The following is an 18,093-nucleotide window of genomic DNA, read 5'->3' as shown; positions in this document are numbered from 1 at the left end:
GGTGGTTAGCAACTGTGACATTCAGTAGTGCCCTCATTGTTTTGACACACAAAACAAAGACAAACGACTCTCCTGCACACCAACTACACAAAACCATACAACAAACTACACCCTCAAAACATGCCAAATTACACAAACCTCAAAACTCAATATAGCGCGCTCTTTCGCGCTGATGCACAGTGCGCAGGGGTGTTCCAGTCATCTTAAATACACGATGATTCCCCAGAGGTAACATCCGAGTCTAACCTTTTGCCTTTAACTTTCTTAGCATAAAGAGTGAACACACAGGATGATTTTATTTTTGTGTTGAGGTCTGAATCTGAGGGCAGCTCCTGTAATCACAAAGAGAAATGAATCATCACAGTCTCTCAAATGTGAAGTTCATCTCTCACAGCTGGAATAAAGCTGAACCCTCGCTGTCCTCTCACACTTACGCATCTGAAGTTCCCTTTTTTCAATTCTGTTGACAGCTGTGAACTGTTTGTTAAAAAGGCCAAAACTCTATGTACATACAGATTATCCTGTATAATATTTATCCACAGTGTGTGGTACTGTTATGTCAACATCGACCAAAATCTCTGAGGAATGTTTCCAGCATCTTGTTGAATTAAAGCAGCTCTGAAAGCAAAAGGCGGGGCCAATCCAGCACCTGATAAAGTGGTCAGTGAATGTAAATTTTAAAATCTCACAGAACAGCTCATGCTCTTACAGATTACCAGTGTAATACATAAAATGAGCTACAGCCCACATTGCTTTCGATCTACTGATTTTGTTCCACACAGCTGTGCGATGTGGTTTCAGTTATGTTTAAAGATAAATTCCCATAGATTTAAATCAAGGATGCATGGAGTGCCAGCTCTATGTATTTATTATTTTTGCCCAGCAGAGGTCGCCTTTGTTAAGGAATTGAAACCTTCATGCTCGTTGGTTCGGTTTCTGCAGTTAAATAAATAAATAAAAAAGGTCCAAATGCACAGTGATTTATTATATATTGCGTCATTTTATTGTTTTTCGTCCTGCTCCCACTCATCATAAGGTCGCCGATGAGTTTTATACATTTGCAGTCATTTCTTAAGACTATAAAACTCTCTATGCAGTAAAGCTAAAGGTAGTAATAAATCCGTTGTTCAGTCACATCCTCACATCCTTCATCTATATGATTAATATCCAGCTGTGTTGTAACGCTCATCGTTGCTCTCCTGGGATGTCTCGTCACAGCAGACAAGCGTGTGATGTCATCAGCAGCCCCAGTCAGTCAGTTTTTATCAGGACAGCCCAGCTCAGTGTCGCCTCTGTCTCCGGTGTGAAACAAACAGTGGAGAACTGCCCCTGGAAACAAAAAAGGGGGATCAGGGTTGTTTCATTGTTTTCATTTATCAGCAAAGGCAAACTCTCAGACTGAAGGATTACTCCTGACTCTGGCAACTCTGAGTTTTGTTTCTTCTTTTGTGTGAAGGTAAGCTTTTGGAACTTGTACTTGCACTCTGGTCAAGATGCTGAAAACGGGTCAAAATGTTCATTGCTTAATGTCACGTTCTTGTCATATCAGGCACGAGCACAGAAAGAAATTAAAATGTGTGAATGATGTGGAAGAATTAAAAGACAAGTTGAAAACAAACCAAACAAACGTCAAGTCCAATTTGAACTGTTTAAATTGTTGGTGGGGACTTATGGTGTGACATGAGTCCACAACATATTTACCGACTTACCAAAGTGATGCAGTAAAATCACTTATTAGCCACTTTATTAGGTACATGTGCTGGACTCTTTCTCTTCAGACCTGTCTTCTTACTAGCACAGATTCAACAAGATGCTGGAAACATTCCTCAGAGATTTGGGGCCATATTGACTTCATAGCATGTCAAGCATGGGTACACTGTGGTCATAAATGGATGGACATGGTCAGCAACAAAACTCAGGCAGGCTGTGGTGTTTAAATGATGCTCAACTAGTGCTGAGGGGGCCAAAGTGTGCCAAAAAACTATCCCCCACACCATAAGACCAGCAGCCTGACTGTTGATACGAGGCAGGATGGATCCATGCGTTCATCAGACCAAGCAACATTTTTCAATCTTCAATTTTCCACTTGGGGTAAATTTGAATTGTAGCCGCGTTTCCTGTTCTTAGCCGACAGGAGTTACACCCAACATGGTCTTCTGCTGCCAGTGAGATGCTTTTCTGCATACCTTGGTGGCAACAAGTTATGCAGGATGGTCATTCTCCTCTGAAGGCATTTTCACTCAGACAACTGCCGCTCACTGGATATTTTCTCCTCTTCAGACCACTCTCTGTAAACCCTAGCGATGGTTGTGTAGGAAAATCCCAGCAGATAAGCAGTTTCTGAAATACACAGACCACCAACAACCACGAGGCATTCAAAATTGTTTTCTTCCAAGTTTTGTTGCTCAATTTGAACTTGAGCAGGTTGTCACGATCAGGTCTGGACACCTAAATATGTTGAGCTACTGCCGATGAAATGTACAGGTGTACCTAATAAAGTGGCGGGTGACTGTATATGCTTTCTGTAACACCTAATAACAAGCTGCAATAGTGGCCGTCATGAGTGGGAAAAACACAGATTTCCAGGACAGGACGGTGTTTTTAGTGAAGGGCATTTCTCATGTAGAAGTGTTTAAATCTCTGAGTTCTCACACAAATGGATTACACACCAAGGGAGTGACTGCATGAATAGATATTGGATGTCTTTTTTGCATAGCAGCAGGAAATCATTCTGCATGTAGTGTTTTCTCTTTTTTTGGGTGTGTTCAAGAAGATATTAATCTGTTAAAGTGACAAAGATTTCCTGAATTAGCAGCCAGAGGAGGTGGAAATTAATTACATTTGTGCTGCAAGATTATAGATGGGTTGTATGACACTCGCATACTGAGAGGAGAAACTCAGAAAGAGTTTGATGTCGAGAGAGACTTTCTGGTGCTGCATTAAACTGTAGATATGAAAGGTAGACTCATTAATGACAGTTTATGAAGTGGTGCAAATGCTTTAATATAATCAACAGTTTTAAAGTTATTGTGCAACGCCTTTGTCACCGAAGACACAGACTTTGGTTTTAGACTACCCAGCTCAACGTTGGACTTTTTCCTGCCAAAGCAGGTTTAACCCTGTTATTTAGTTTAGTTACAAACTTGAATCTTCATCTTCGTCTATTAGCATCTGCAAGAGACATTTAAGAGGATTTAAAATCTTTTCTGTTAGGGTACAGTTTTCTGGCCCTTTAAGGCCTGTATGAGGATCGAAATTGCCATAGTAAAAGTTACTTTTACTTAAGCTGTAGGCTATAGGTATTAATTTATGTGACATAAATTTAATATTTATGTTTTAATTTGCTTCTCTATTTATTAACCTTTCTCTCCCCTTGATGTATTTACTGTTGCATTTAATATTTCAGTTTTATTGCATTATAAATTTTTTTTAATCCTAAATATATTCTTATACATATGTTCAACCACAGTTTGCAGTGAGGTAAAAAGTGAATTTAAAAAAAAAAAAACTCTTGCAAACATAAGAAAAGTTGTTGTTGTAGCTAAATTAAAATATCTCTAAGTAGCAGCTGCTTTGATGTTAGCTTCTTCTATGCTACAGTCCTGTGCAGAAGTCATGAGCCAATCCCCGTTTCTTTATATTTTTCTAGGAAAATGGGAAATGGGTGGAGGGACTTATTGTAACAAACGTGTAATTACAGTGTGTAAGGCAAAAACAGAGTTTGTACAATTCAAAGCATTCAAAGCTCTTCTTTGGATGTTTCTGCCTTTTGTTCTGTTCTCTGTCAACATGATCCCACACTGCTCCGGTAATGTTGGGGTCCAGGTTTTGGGGAGGTCAATCCATGACTGATAGTGCTCCACTGTGTGTTTTTCTATACAAGTATGATTTTATTGCATTGGCAGTGTGTTTGGGATGATTGTCATGCTAAAAAATGAAGCTGCTGCCAATCAGATGCTTTCAAGATGGTTTTGCACGATGGTACTTTTCTGTGTTCATAATTCATACAGGACTTTGGGTTTTTTCCTGTTACTGTATGTGAAATGACATGACTTTCAGATCCTGTTCATCTGCTGTAGATAGTTTTTTTCTTTAGACCTGCCACTTCTTCTGTCCTCCACTTGTCCAATCTCCTCTGGCACACTGCACATCATGCTGAGATATGCTGAAATTTTGAAGTAACAGCTTTTTGAGAATCACCTTGTTCTTGCAAAAATACAATGTTATGTCAAACTGTGTTATCTTTGGCATTTTTTATAGATTCAGCTAAAGCTATGTGAACAAATGATGTGTTTTTGTGACAGGCTGCTAACAACAAAGTGCCTAAAGATACAATTTAAAACGGATTCTTTGCGGAGTTATGTGTTATGTGTAGCCACAACGCTGGTTCATCCCTTGAGTTAGGAGACTTTTGTGTGCTTGAATGATTGTGAAGTAACTTAACAAACAAAAAAAGGATTCTTCTGAAAATGGGTGAAAAAGCAGCCACTGTGCCTCCAAAAATGTATTTCTGGCTCCTTGGAAGCAAAATAGAAAGAAATGAGGGTGGCTCAGGACTTTTGCACAGCACTACATGTGTCAGGAAAAACTGAGCTGCTTGTTGACTGAAGGATACATGTTTTTTTAATGTACGAACCACACTAGGTTCAAGAGCTTCTGCCACACCAACTGTACAGGTATTTGACGCGGTGATGTCTTCTGGCTAAACTTTGATTAAACCTGCTCACGGTGCTTAATAAGCATGCAGGAAGGAAGGAAGGGAGAACGGAGGAAGCAACAGGTCAAATCTGTAACCTCAACATCCAAAAAAGGAGAGGCCTGCTCATTACAAGTTAAAAACATGAAGCTACAAGCATTTCCCTCTCAGTTTCAAAGGATGGGGACCTGATATTGGCTTTGAAAGATAATTAGAAGGCAAAATTACAAATTTAATAGTAAAAATAATAATACGAAGATACCAAATTTTAATGCTAAATGTGTTGTTTTATGGTCCTGGCAGTACAGAGCACGTGAACGTTGAGTTTGTTTCCAGCTCCTGTCAGCACATTGTGTGCTGGATCAGCCCAGCAGCTGCTGCAGCTCAGGAAGTGTTGTTGTTATTATCGGGCCCTTGGGAGAAAACTATTTGGGATAGTGGTGACATTTTTACCTGTTCCTCCAACACTAATAAAAATAACATCCAACGAAGTATAAAAATATCGTCCAGTCTAATGGCGCATGTCCAAAGGCTATGCTTTTAATCTGTATGCGACCAGCACCTGTAATATGTTGTGTGCATATTTTGGAGAAATTTCTTTCCTCAGCTGCAACTCTTCTTGTGACTTTTCTTTAGGAAACGTATGAAGATCAGAGCGCACATGGATCTGAGCTACATCGTGCTACTCCTGGTCCTGTGTTCCCTCAACAAGGTACTTAAATGTTTTCCTTTACTATTGATAACAGGGACAACAGTCTGGTACATATTTATGAGTTGAGCATTAACTGTCACGCCATGAGTTGATGTTTTAAGGTTTTTTTTTAGTAAAGAAAATTATAAGTTGGCCCTGCTGGAATAAATGCTATATCTTTAGAGCATTTTCCTTTCTTTTTTTTTTTAATGTCAGATAAATGTTCCCAGATGTATCACAGAGTGCTGAATTTGCATTTGAAAAATAATCTCAGCTATTTAAAATAAACTTCATGCAAACTTGTTGTTTCTAACAAACAACTCTCTGTCACAATACAGTAAGCTCTTTTTTTTATTGGCTAAGTTTGGCTCTTTTGATTGACTGTTGCTTCCCTAAAGTTACAGAACTTGTAGCAGATCAAGTCAGAGCACAGCCACAGTAAACAGAAAGCAGAGTCTCTTTTGGTTCTAGGGTTTCACCTCTCAGGGCATAATAAAAATATTCTGGTGCCCAGCAGGTAAATACAACCTCAAAACATGACAAATTTACATCGTGTCAGTATTTATTTATCACAAACTGAGCCACAGTTAGCACGTTAAATGTTAAAGTTCAAGACACTAAAATTAGAAAAAGAATGACCAAGTGTGGTTTGTTTGGAAGGATTACCAGAAGAAAGTGTCTTCTCTCTAAAACTAACACAACAGCTCGGCTTAGGCTTGTAAAGCTGCATCGGAACAAGCCACCAAACTTCTGGAACAGTGCCCTTTGAACAGATGAGACCAGTGGCGATGATTGGCCATAATGCACAAAGCCAAAAACCTCATACCAGCTGTCAGCACAGTGGTGGAGGGGTCATGATATGAGCTTGTTTTACAGCCAAATAGAGTCCAATGTGAGAAAATCTGTCTGGCAACTAAAGCTTTTTACTGTAAGAGTATAACTTCCAAGCTAAACGTATGGGATAACAGTTGAGTAGATGACTAAATTATGTATAAAAAGTCAATTATTTTGCTTTGAGTATAGCATGAAAGGTGCTTTATGGAATGGGTTCTCCGTATGAGAGGTAAACAGGATGAGACGAGTTGAGGAACACCGGCTCGAATGGTTGAATTCCACATTTTTGACATTTGCAAATTTTGTGTTTCCAGATGCTGGTGGAGGCAACAGCTAAAGACGTTCACAAGGAACCAGCGAATCATTCAGTGAACCACGGAGATCTGTTGAAACTGTCCAAAATCACCATGGCCCAGTACAGATGTTTCCAGAGGATAACAGAGTCGCAGCACAAAACAAAAACGACTGGTGAGCCGTGGTAGACATGCACAGTATCACACCATAAAAATACTCAATGGCATGTAAAAGCGCTACATAGATGCAGTAAATGCAGTAAGTATAATCTGTATATGTACCTAAAGAATTGTGTGTTTTGTATTACAGTACTAAAATCTGTTAATATGACTATAAAATAATTAAAATGAAAGGAAAAGCAGAACTGAACTTTCATGCCTTTCTTCTTTAACGTGATTTTGCCGGTCTGTCCTCTGTCTCTGTTAGCGGAGCCGATGTGCAACATGACGTGGGACGGCTGGCTGTGCTGGGATGAAACTAAAGCTGGTGTCAAAGAGCAGAACTGTCCAGACTACTATGACGATTTTGATACACATGGTAAATCTCTGTGCCCTCTGTGATTTCACATAACATCATTAACCTTGAGCGTTCACATTATTTTTCCTTTATGTCATTAGGATTGTTAACCCGAGAGCTGTAAAATCACTATAAACATAGCTAAGAACGGTATCGATCAGTCAATCAATAAATAATTCGAACTTTCATGCAGTTTAGTGCAGTTTGAATTAAAGCTTCGGCTGCTGCCTGGGCTACATCCTGCTTGGCCTGTCGGTACCTGTCAGCTGCTTCTGAAGTCACACAGTGTTACCAAGCCTGGATTCCTCCTTTAGCTTGATGGCACTCTCCCCCTCTTCTGTCCACCTTCTGTTTAAACTTAACAGTCCCAATGTATCAACATAATAAAATGACGATTTATTTTCAAATCTGCTCACAGTGATGGCTCAAAAAGTTTGCACAGAGACTGGAGAGTGGGCACGGCATCCGGAGAGCAACAGGACGTGGACCAACTACACAAACTGCAAAGCCAACTTCACACATCACGGAGAGGTAAGAGTGAACAAAGTACAATAAAATCAGTAAAGCACAATGGAAGTCGATAGTCAATAATTAATGCAAACCTGTATTTATTGTGTTTTGTAGCAGGCAACAATGACTCACTTCTACTTGGTTATGATCGGTCATGGACTTTCACTGCTGTCTTTGCTGATTTCACTAGGAATTTTTTTCCATTTTAAGTAAGTCTGGCACTGTTCTTGTTTATATTTTATAGTATATTATTTTATATTTTATCTTTTGTATTGCCCTTACTGTGATTAGTTAAGATTTTGTACACCCACTTTATTAGGTACAGAACTCAAATGCAATGCAAATATCTTGGCAATCACGTGGCAGCAACTCAATCCATTTAGGCGTGTAGACGTGCCTGCTGAAGTTAAAACTGAGGATCGCTCATTTAAGTAACTTGAATGTGACATGGTTGTTGGTGCCAGACAGGCGGGACTGAGTATTTCAGAAAATGCTCAGCTTTTTGCCACACAGCAATCTCTAGAGTTTACATAGAGTGATCGGGGGGGGGAGTCTGTTTCAGTTCTCTGGGTGATGATGTCTTGAGAAAAGAATGGCTTTAGTGCTTAAAGCTGATAAGAAAGCAACAATAACTCAAATAACCACTTGTCGTAACCAAGGTATGCAGAAAAACACCTCAGTCTTGAGACAGATGATTTACAGCAGCAGTTCTAAGCCACTCCTGTCAACTAAGAACACGAGGTTGAGGCTACAATTCACCAAAATTGGACAATAGAAGAAGAAAAAGAAAGATGTTGCCTGGTCTGATGAGTCCTGCTATGACATTAACATGGTGGGGTCAGAATGATGAAAACCACATGAACGCATATCCATGCTTTCATCCATCCTTCCTAATATCAGCAGTTCAGGCTTGTGGTGGTGTCATGGTGTGGGGGTATTTTCTTTCCATACTTTGGGCCCCTTAGTACCAACTGAGCATCTTTTAGCACCACAGCCTTCCTGAGTATTGTTGCTGACAATGTCTATCCCTTTATGATGACAGTGTACCCATCTTCTCTGCATTTTCACTCTGAATTGTTTTGTAATAAGTAGCAGAGGCTTGCAATGCTGACAACAGAAAGCAAGGAGTCAATGGAGACAAGTCACATACAACAAATGAGACCAAGTTTAATTGTAAATTTATGTTAATTGCATAAATGTGTTGAAAAGTCATAGGACTTAAATTAAAGAAAAGGTTAATTACTAAAAAGTTTTCAAACTTTCAATCCCAGTATTTCATGTCCCATATAATTTGCTAAATTCTGCTTTTTAGTCCCTTAAATCTACACAATTCAAATTGCCATAGATTGTTTTTCTTCTTTGTAGCTTTAATACATTTAATTTCCTATCTCATCAGGGCCATTTAGAAACCCAAGTAGTAGATAACATTATTAGTTTGTTATTACTAACTTTCAATGCAGGAGAAACTAGATTTAGATCTTGCATATTCTCAGCAGTTAACAGCTGTTTAAAGGCTATCAAGCTGACATTTGAAAGTGCCCGAAATTGTTAGAAAGATTCCCTAAGTAATAATAATAATAATTAATTACAAAATGCATTCCTTATTGCAACAATATACATTTTATTTCTATGCATGAACAGTGTCAACATCCGTCCATTTCTGATGCAGTTTTTGGCATGATGCCTGGACCTGTTTTGACTGGGGAGATGGGGTCGGTGTCTCAGTGGTGCTTGTTGGGACTTTATGGACAAATCTGTGATTCAAAAGTAAAAATCTAATGTGTCTTCTTTTCTAATAACCATCAGGAGTCTGAGCTGCCAAAGGATAACTCTCCACAAAAACCTCTTTCTCTCCTTCATTCTTAACTCGATTGCGACCGTTATTGTGCTCACAACGTTAGCGAAGCAAGGACACAAATATGCTGACTCTGTGAGTGACCTGCTGTCCACCTTTTATATTGGATAGTAACCCAGGCTCCATTTGTTTAAGTCATGTAAAAACACGTTTGACTTTGTTTTCCTTCAGATAAGCTGCACACTGATGGAGTTCATCCATATGTACCTTATGAGCTGTAACTACTTCTGGATGCTTTGTGAGGGCATCTACCTGCATACTCTGATAGTTGTGGCTGTGTTTGCAGAAGAACAGCATCTCCTTTGGTATTATCTGCTGGGTTGGGGTAAGTTAAAGACGTGAATATTTATGCGTGCATACTTCCTGGCTATCAAACACAAATGTCACACAACATTTTTGATTTCACAGGCTTTCCAATCATGCCGGCAGTGATATACTCAATAGCGCGTAACTTTTACTACAGTGACAAGTGAGTCTTTGGATTCACACATCATTTCAACAGATATCACATGTTCTTATCCCATCTGGATATAATGATCTGATCTGTTCCCTCACAGGTGCAACATAAATACTTCCTTGCTTTACATTATCCATGGACCCATCTGTGCTGCATTGGTGGTGAGTACTAGACTCTGAATCCAGATTTACTTATATCAACACACAGCAAAGAAAGATAACAAGAAGTTCTGTTAGGTGGACAGAGTTCATTTTCCTGACTTTTAAAAACTCAGTGCATTTAAGCATGTAGGCATGATCAAGACAACCCGCTGAAGTTCAAACTGAGCAGCAAAATTGGGAAGAAAGGTGATTTAAGTGACTTTTCACGTTTCACGTGTTCGTTGGTGCCAGTCGGGTTTGTCTGAGTATTTCAGAAGCTGCTGATCTGCTGAGATTTTCCCAAAGAACCATGATGGTCTGAAAAAGAGAAAATGTCCAGTTAGCGGCAGGTCTCTGGGTGAAAATACTTTGTTGATGTCAAAGGTCAGAGAAGAATGGTCAGACTGCTTTGAACCGACAGGAAGGGGAAAATAACTCTAATAACCACTTGTTACAACCAAGGTACGCAGGAGAGCATCTTAATAGCAGCAGAAGACCACACCAGTCTATCCTGTCAGTTAAGAACAGGAAACCGAGTCTACAATCCATCCTTATAGGATCACCTTACATCAATGTGTCAGGCTGCTGTTGGTGGTGTAATGATATTCAAGATATTTTCTTGGCACATTTGGGCCCCTAAGCACCAAATAAGTATTGCTGCTGACCATGTCCATCCCTTTATGACCACAGTGCACACATTTTTTGATGACTGCAGGATAAAAAATCTCAGATCATCTCAGTATATTTTCTTGAACATGACAATAAGTTCACTGTACTCTAATGGCCTCCACAGTCACCAGACCTCAATCCAACAGAGCATCTTTGGGATGTGCAGCTGATAAATCTGAAGCAACTGTGTCATACTGTCATGTCAACATGGACCAAAATCTCTGAGGAATGTTTCCAGCACTTTGCTGAATCTGTCTCATGCAGAAATAACCTGGGTGGCTGTAGCTTAGAGGGTACAGTAGATCACTTACTAAATGAAAGGTTGGAGATTTGATCTCTGGCTATCCAAATATTCTTGGACAAGCTGCTAGCTCCAAGTTGCTTGCGAGCGTTAATGTTATATAGAACGGAGCATATGAAAAGGTAAATGGGTGAATGACGCATTTCCAATCTTTGAGTACTTATGTGGAGTAGAAAAGCACTTCACAAGATCCAGTTCATTGCTTCCCAGTATTTCCATACCAATTGCATTGAAAGCAAACAACACCACTTTATATGCTAAAGTAAATTATGACCAACAAACCTTGAAAATTTTCAGTTTATTTGATGTAAACATTGCACTGATGATATATGATGCACAAAATAATTCAAGCTGTATTAAGAAGAAAGTATGGACTTGGAGGCAAAGGTATGTTAAAGAACGCAGGGGTCAAAACAAATTTACAAAAAAACAAAACACATCTATCTGTTAAAAACGTAAAATTGTGGAAGCTGTCATAAGGAATTAAGATGATGTACTTCACTATATACACTAATTTATAAAAATCTAGAACCACTTATTTTCCTTATATCTTGTATGCTATGTATTTTGCTTTATGAGCAGGCTTTCTGAAGGTCTGGCACAGGTTTTCTTTCGGTGTTGACTTGATAAGAACTATCCTGTCCTTTTAACCTGCGTCTGATATTTCCATAAAAAGTTGTGTGTGCCTACTTTGACTCCAGGTGAACCTTTTCTTCCTGCTGAACATCGTTCGGGTTCTCATCACCAAGCTGCGAGTGACACACCAGGCCGAATCCAGCCTCTACATGAGGGCTGTGAGAGCCACCCTCATTCTCATCCCTCTTCTTGGTATCCAGTTTGTCCTGATCCCATATAAACCTGATGGCCGCTCTGAGATCTATCACTACATCATGGACATCCTGATGCACTACCAGGTCAGTCCATGCATTGGAGAAAGAGGCATTATAATGTTAATATTAGCACATATTTTACGTAATAAACTTTCTTTTTTTATTCAGGGTCTCTTGGTTTCGACAATATTCTGCTTCTTCAACGGGGAGGTGAGTAATTGAGCAAATTAATAAATGAACAGTTGCCGATTCTTCCATAAAAAATAATTATTTGCTGTTTCTCTGTAACTTCAAACTTACTTCATGACAAGTTAAGCAGATGAAAGTTATGGGGCAGATTTCCATTTGCTAGTAGCTTTTCCCTGGAATTCCCACTAAGAGGTCAAAGAAATTTCTGCTCTGAAGGACACCATCATTAGTGAGACTGGTTTATTGATGATGTGACTGCTGATAGGAGTAGCAGGAGGAATCTTTAAGTGTGCAGAGCTATAGTCTTAAAGAAATTGGATATTATTCAGATGATAAGTTAGCTGACCTAAAGCCAAGTAAAACATATTGAGGGATGAAATGCGGCACTTAGTGAGGTCCATGAGTTATAGATTTGATTACATCCAAGTCTTTAAACAATTCCTTTACACATAAAATTACCTTAGTTTGTTCAACTTAAATGAAAATTGGCGACTGTGTATAAAAATTGTTGTAATTCCTCAACAGTTAATGTAGAAATGTTTGTAAAACCCCTTAAATTAAAGTTGAAAGTCTGCACTTTAATCACCTCTTGATTGTTTGATTTAAGAACCACTGTTGTCATATACAGAGTCAAAATCACAAAAATAAAATAAAAAGGTTCTCATGTTATAATGACTTGGGTGATTGGAGTTAAAATGTGCAGCTATGCTCAAACACATCGACTCATACTGGGCATGAACGTTGTGGTTGAGGATTTCTTTAAAGACTTTGTGACTGTACAGTATACACATTTAATGACTTTGGAAAAAAAGGTTTGAGTGTACAGTTTTCTCTGACCACACAGTGTCAAAATGTACATTCTGACTCATTCCAGAAACTTGATGTTAGCCTGCTTTAATTATTCCAAAACCAGTTTTAATGTGTGTTTGCAATCATTGTCCTGTTGGACCCACCCAACTGTGTTCAAGTTTTAACTGCCTAGCTTTTGATTTGAGGTGAAGTTGATTAATTTGGAGGTAGTACTCCTCCTCGTTCATTATTCCAACCATTTTGTGCAAAACCTTTTTGCAACACTGGCAACAAAACAGCCCCAGAGCATGATGCTACCACCACTATGCTTGAAAGCTGGTACAGTGTTCTTAGCTTTGAAAGCCTCCAAACATACCTCTTGTTACTGTGGCCAAACAGCTCAATCTTTTAATCAGAATCAGAATCAGAATCGTGTTTATTGGCCAAGTATATGTGCAGACACATAGAAGGAATTTGGTTCCGGTAGATGGTGGCTCTCAAGCACAGCAATGTAAATCACACACACACACACACACGCACACACACGTGTCTATATATACATTACACATGCATACACATACATACACAAAGCTGTGTAAACCAACTATAAATAACTAATCTAAACTTATATACATAAAATACAGGAATGAGGTGGAATGAATACTACAGAATGTACATAAAGTGCAGTTGCAGTCTGGCAGTGGGAGCAGTGTGACAGGTCAACTGTTTAGAAGGGAGATGGCGAGGGGAAAGAAACTGTTCCTATGTCGGGTGGTCCTGGTCTGCATGCTTCTGTACCGTCTGCCAGAGGGCAGCAGATCAAAAAGTCTGTGTCTAGGGTGTGAGGGGTCTGTGATGATTTTCCCTGCCCGTTTCCTGGTTCTTGAGAGGTACAGATCCTGGATGGAGGGCAGGGGGGCGCCGATGATCCTTTCTGCTGCCCGTACAGTCCGCTGCAGTCTGCGCCTGTCCTGTTTAGTGGCTGCACCATACCAGACTGTGATGGAGGAGCACAGGACAGACTCAATGACCGCAGTGTAGAACTGGATCAGCAGCTCCTGTGGAAGACTGTACTTCCCCAGTTGTCTCAGGAAGTACATCCTCTGCTGGGTCTTTTTGAGGATGGAGTTGATGTTGGTCTCCCACTTCAGGTCCTGGGAGATGGTGGTACCCAGGAACTTGAAGATCTCCACAGTCAACACTAATCCAACCATGAAGCTTTTTTGCTCATCAATGTGAGCAGCTGCAAATTTCAGTTTATCTTAAAGGTGTCGATTTTGGAACAGGGGCTTATTTCTTGGTCAGCACTTGGTCAGCGGGTGTTGATTTTGGAACAGCGACGTCTTTCTTGGTCAGCTTCTTTCTTGGTCAGCTCAGCCCATGTAAAACAGGCGTTACTGTGGACAGTGATGCTGATGTTTCAGTAGTTTCTAGTTCTTGAAATTCCAAAAATAAATTCAAATTTGTCTATCCTGTTCTTTTTTTTTAAGTTATGATATATGTATGCTGTGCAGTCACTCTACCCTGGAAAAAGAACAGTTCAATGAAATCATTAAAAGCACATCATTGCCTTGACAGTCATGCCCATGATGAGTGGAAGTGAACTTCTGACCCCGACTGCATGAATTGTGCAGGAGTGTTCGCCCAGGGCACCAAACAGGCTAGGGCCGCCCTTGGAGATAAGTCCAAACACCACCACGGATTTTTCTCTCATCGTCTTTGTTCCTCCTGTTGCAGGTTCAGAGCATTCTCCGGAGATACTGGAATCAACAGCGGATGCAGTTTGCCGGTACTTTCGCCAACGCTGACATCTTCCGCTCGGCCTCCTACGTGGCGTCGTCGCTGACCGAAGTCCACCGATGCTACAGCATCGAGAGTCACACTGAGCACATGAACGGCAAGAGCTACTCAGACATATTCAGATCGGACAGCCCTTTTGTGTGAAGCTCTTCAGGTTCATGACTTACTGTTTTGCTTTCCTCCCAAAGTATTTTGAGAACTAACAGAGGTATTTTTTCCATTTTCAAAGCAAAAAACAAAACCAAAAGACACCCTCCCATATTTCACTTCATTAGAAGGACTGTGAGAACAAAGACTTAAGATCCTATGAGGATAATGCCATCAAACAACAATAAAGTGTACTGCACTGTGCAGATAACCTAGAGAATATTTCTTTTTTGTATTGTGCGGATATCTTTTCTGGGCATTTTCAAGAGCTTGATGGAATTTAAAAATAGACGGTAAACTAAGTGAAATACTGCTTCCTCTATCATCACTCCTTCTGACACTTCAAGTTTCATGGAGGAGCTCAGTGTCGCAGCTGTTTGCTGTTAAGCTGAATAGCGAGCATGAAGAGCAAGAGGTTTTATTTATATTATTTGTAGTGATTATCAATGGCATCTGTAAAGTATATGTAAAATAACATAAACTAAAATAGAAACGGATAAAAAGACACAAAAATAACCTGCTCGCTTTGCAAAATGTCAATTATGCTTTAGCTGTTTGTCAATTAAAGATATGCGGCATGGGACGAGGACTGAACTCAACTTTGAGGTAAATTTTCTATTTATGTAGTTCTTGTTTTCTGAGTGAGGTCCACAAAATAATTTTGCCTGGCTTGGCGACAGCTCCAGTCTCTATTAAGTTAATACTTAATAGATAAGTATACTGGTTTGGCTCACTGTTGTTTTATTCCAAAATGCTGGAGACGTGATTGATATGTTTGTACTTAAATTTGATTGTGTATGAATGACATGTTGTAAGGGACTTAACATAATGTTGTTTTCATTAGTTTCAGTTATAAACCATTCGTTGTATATAGCAATATTGTCACATAAACTCATAACTTCTGGATCACTTATTTCACACAGTGCACTGATAATTATTGTCATTCTCACTGTTACTGTCATTTAAATCAAGTAAATGGGGGGAAACTGTATATGTCTGAGATTAAAAGACAAAACTGTCCTGTAGAGCTGCTGGTTCTGGCCTTTAAAAACAGGAAGCACCTTTCCACTGCAGGTTTTCGGTGCAGGTGCAAGGTGGTGTGAAATTTTATGGGACAACATGGGGGAAACAACAATGAAAGCCAATAGGTTTGTCTAGGATCACAAGCGTGAGGCTGTCATGTAGAAGTCGACAGCATAGCTCGCAGGTCTGATATAAGGAAAATATAATTTTAAAATGCTTTAAACCTGAATTCTTTTGCAAAAGAATTGCAATTGGTTGCAAAAGGTATTTCCAGCCCTATTGAGGCCTTACTTAACTGCCAAACATGTGATGCATGGCAATGCAGAGTCAGATGGCCCCAGCCTAGAGACCAGTTTGCAACCATCTGGCAACCACAATGCAAACTACAGGCAATTTGCTCGTGACAAAAACAATCATAAGGAGGGTTTTGGTCTCTCTTTGTGATCGATTTCACCTAGCAGCAGGCAGCAACCTCCAGTAATCACTCTCTAACCAGTGGGGAAATCTATATTTTTCACTTGCAACAGGCGGTTGTGTCCATGTAGCAGATAATTCTAGAGCAATGTGAACACAGAGAAATCTTTGGGAAAACAGCTCTTGGCTGTTCTACATGGTGAGTTTTTGTTTGAGTTGCTTGAGAGGACACACAGAATGTAATAATGGCATTTGTTCTGAATTTAACAAATAAGGACCCTCAGCAGTTTTCTAGAAGTATTTGCACTGGAGTGGGTGCTTTTTGTGGGAAAGTTTAGGGCAATTTAATTTCCAAAGGGAACAAATTTTCCTACCAGTGTCTTCTACAACTTATTAATTAAATCTTGCTTAAGTATTGTGTGACAGTGAATCCTCTAGTACACAGTGCTTTTTGTCTCAGAAGAACAAACTGCACTTTGCTGTTAAAGAAATCTTTGACACTGGCTTATATTATAATATTTTATTCTTGGATTCTCAGCTTTGATTTCTTGAATTAGTAGTTTGGGATTTGCAAAGTACTTTTTTGGTGAGAATGAGAAGACTGACATACATGATTGTATTTCCTTTGTAAATAATAAATAATAAATATCAAGCTGAAATATAGCTAGCTAAAGTTAGCTGGTAACCTAATGGCTAATTTTTGACAGAGCCATGCTAGCTGTTCGATTCCCTGATGAAGCTAACCGGCTAAAATTCCTCTGGCCCTGGTGGTTATGGCTACATAACCATGGCTACTTCTCATCTCTGCGTGAGTGAGAAAACATGTTGTTACAAAAACTACGCTACCAGACCAGGTGATTACCATGAAAGTTTCCTTACAAACATAGTACGCTATACTGGTCATAATTTGACAGGATTGCTTTGTGATCACAAAATATCCAGAACGCAGAGAGATTTTTTTGCAATGTAAGCAGTCTATATATGATGTATTTTACAGGCCTTTGATGTCACATTAGTCAGAGTAATGTTTTTATATTAGGTCTCAGTCACAGACCAAGAGACCAGTTCATGACCCCCTTGTAAACTCCAGTTGCTAGGGAAAAATGCATATTGGAGAATAGTTGCTGGAGGTTGCGTGTTGTTGCTAGGTGCTGCACCAAAAACACCTTATCACAATTTTGGCTGCTGGCAGAATGCCACAGTCATGCATAGTTTGAATGCAAGACGGTGACCTGAACACTCATCAACTACTAGTCGAGCGCTAGTAAAAATCTGAAAAAGTGCAACACAACCAGGAAATAGAGAACATTCCCCTTCAAAGTAAAAGTTATGAATTACCAGCTTCAACTTAGAAGACAAATGGTTCCATTTAGCACTGCACTTTTCACAGTTTTGGAGAGTAGTTGTTGAGTGTTTGCAGACTAGTTGGCATCTTACATGCACTACAAGTGATTGCAACTATCCGCCAGGGACTAAAGCATAGAGAGTTGTTCATGCAGCACTGCCGGTTGTTTCTCCTGCCAGTTGTCACCAACCACTTACCACCCTGTAGGGGAATACACATTTTTCTTATGGTTCCCAAATGGTTGCAGACTGGTCTCTTAGAACTGTGTGACTGTGGCCTTACGCCCTCAGATCCGCTGTTTTTAGAATGTAAAAAAATGTAGTGTATTGACAACCTGACTGGAAAGCTGGTCTTATCGTTTCACGTAAGTGTTACATATTTTGAAACTTTAAAGCAGATGTAAAACATGAATACAAGACCAAAATTTTTGTTTTGTGTCAGAGAGAAGAACTTAAGTAATTTGGGCTGTTGTACAGTTTGTATTTTGTGGCTTTTTTTCATTCAGTTTTTTGTGATTTTTTTGTTTTGTAACATTTTTCTGGATAAATCCTAACAGCACTCATTTAAACTGGAGAAATAATGCTGTAAATAAA

General features: G+C 39.5%; 1 protein-coding gene across 1 annotated transcript; it reads left to right on the top strand.

Moving 5' to 3' along the window:
- The first annotated feature begins 1,304 nt into the window (after positions 1 to 1,304).
- calcrlb (calcitonin receptor-like b) lies at positions 1,305 to 18,093 on the top strand. The gene is made up of 13 exons (XM_063467320.1): positions 1,305 to 1,456; positions 5,333 to 5,408; positions 6,536 to 6,689; positions 6,942 to 7,052; positions 7,450 to 7,562; positions 7,656 to 7,750; positions 9,348 to 9,471; positions 9,568 to 9,721; positions 9,805 to 9,865; positions 9,954 to 10,014; positions 11,665 to 11,877; positions 11,962 to 12,003; positions 14,509 to 18,093. The coding sequence occupies exons 2-13, from the start codon at positions 5,340 to 5,342 to the stop codon at positions 14,713 to 14,715; spliced, it is 1,404 nt and encodes a 467-aa protein (XP_063323390.1). The 5' UTR covers positions 1,305 to 1,456; positions 5,333 to 5,339; the 3' UTR covers positions 14,716 to 18,093.

Source organism: Pelmatolapia mariae, linkage group LG23 (assembly GCF_036321145.2).
Source record: "Pelmatolapia mariae isolate MD_Pm_ZW linkage group LG23, Pm_UMD_F_2, whole genome shotgun sequence".
Lineage (NCBI taxonomy): Eukaryota > Metazoa > Chordata > Actinopteri > Cichliformes > Cichlidae > Pelmatolapia > Pelmatolapia mariae.
This window is presented reverse-complemented; position numbering and strand designations above follow the sequence as displayed.

Excerpts from the sequence above, each read along its gene's own strand:
- calcrlb (XM_063467320.1), top strand. The coding sequence starts at position 5,340 with ATGAAGATCAGAGCGCACATGGATCTGAGCTACATCGTGCTACTCCTG. Across the intron at positions 7,751-9,347 it reads GGAATTTTTTTCCATTTTAA|GAGTCTGAGCTGCCAAAGGA; the intron begins GTAAGTCTGGCA and ends AATAACCATCAG. Across the intron at positions 9,722-9,804 it reads GTATTATCTGCTGGGTTGGG|GCTTTCCAATCATGCCGGCA; the intron begins GTAAGTTAAAGA and ends TTGATTTCACAG.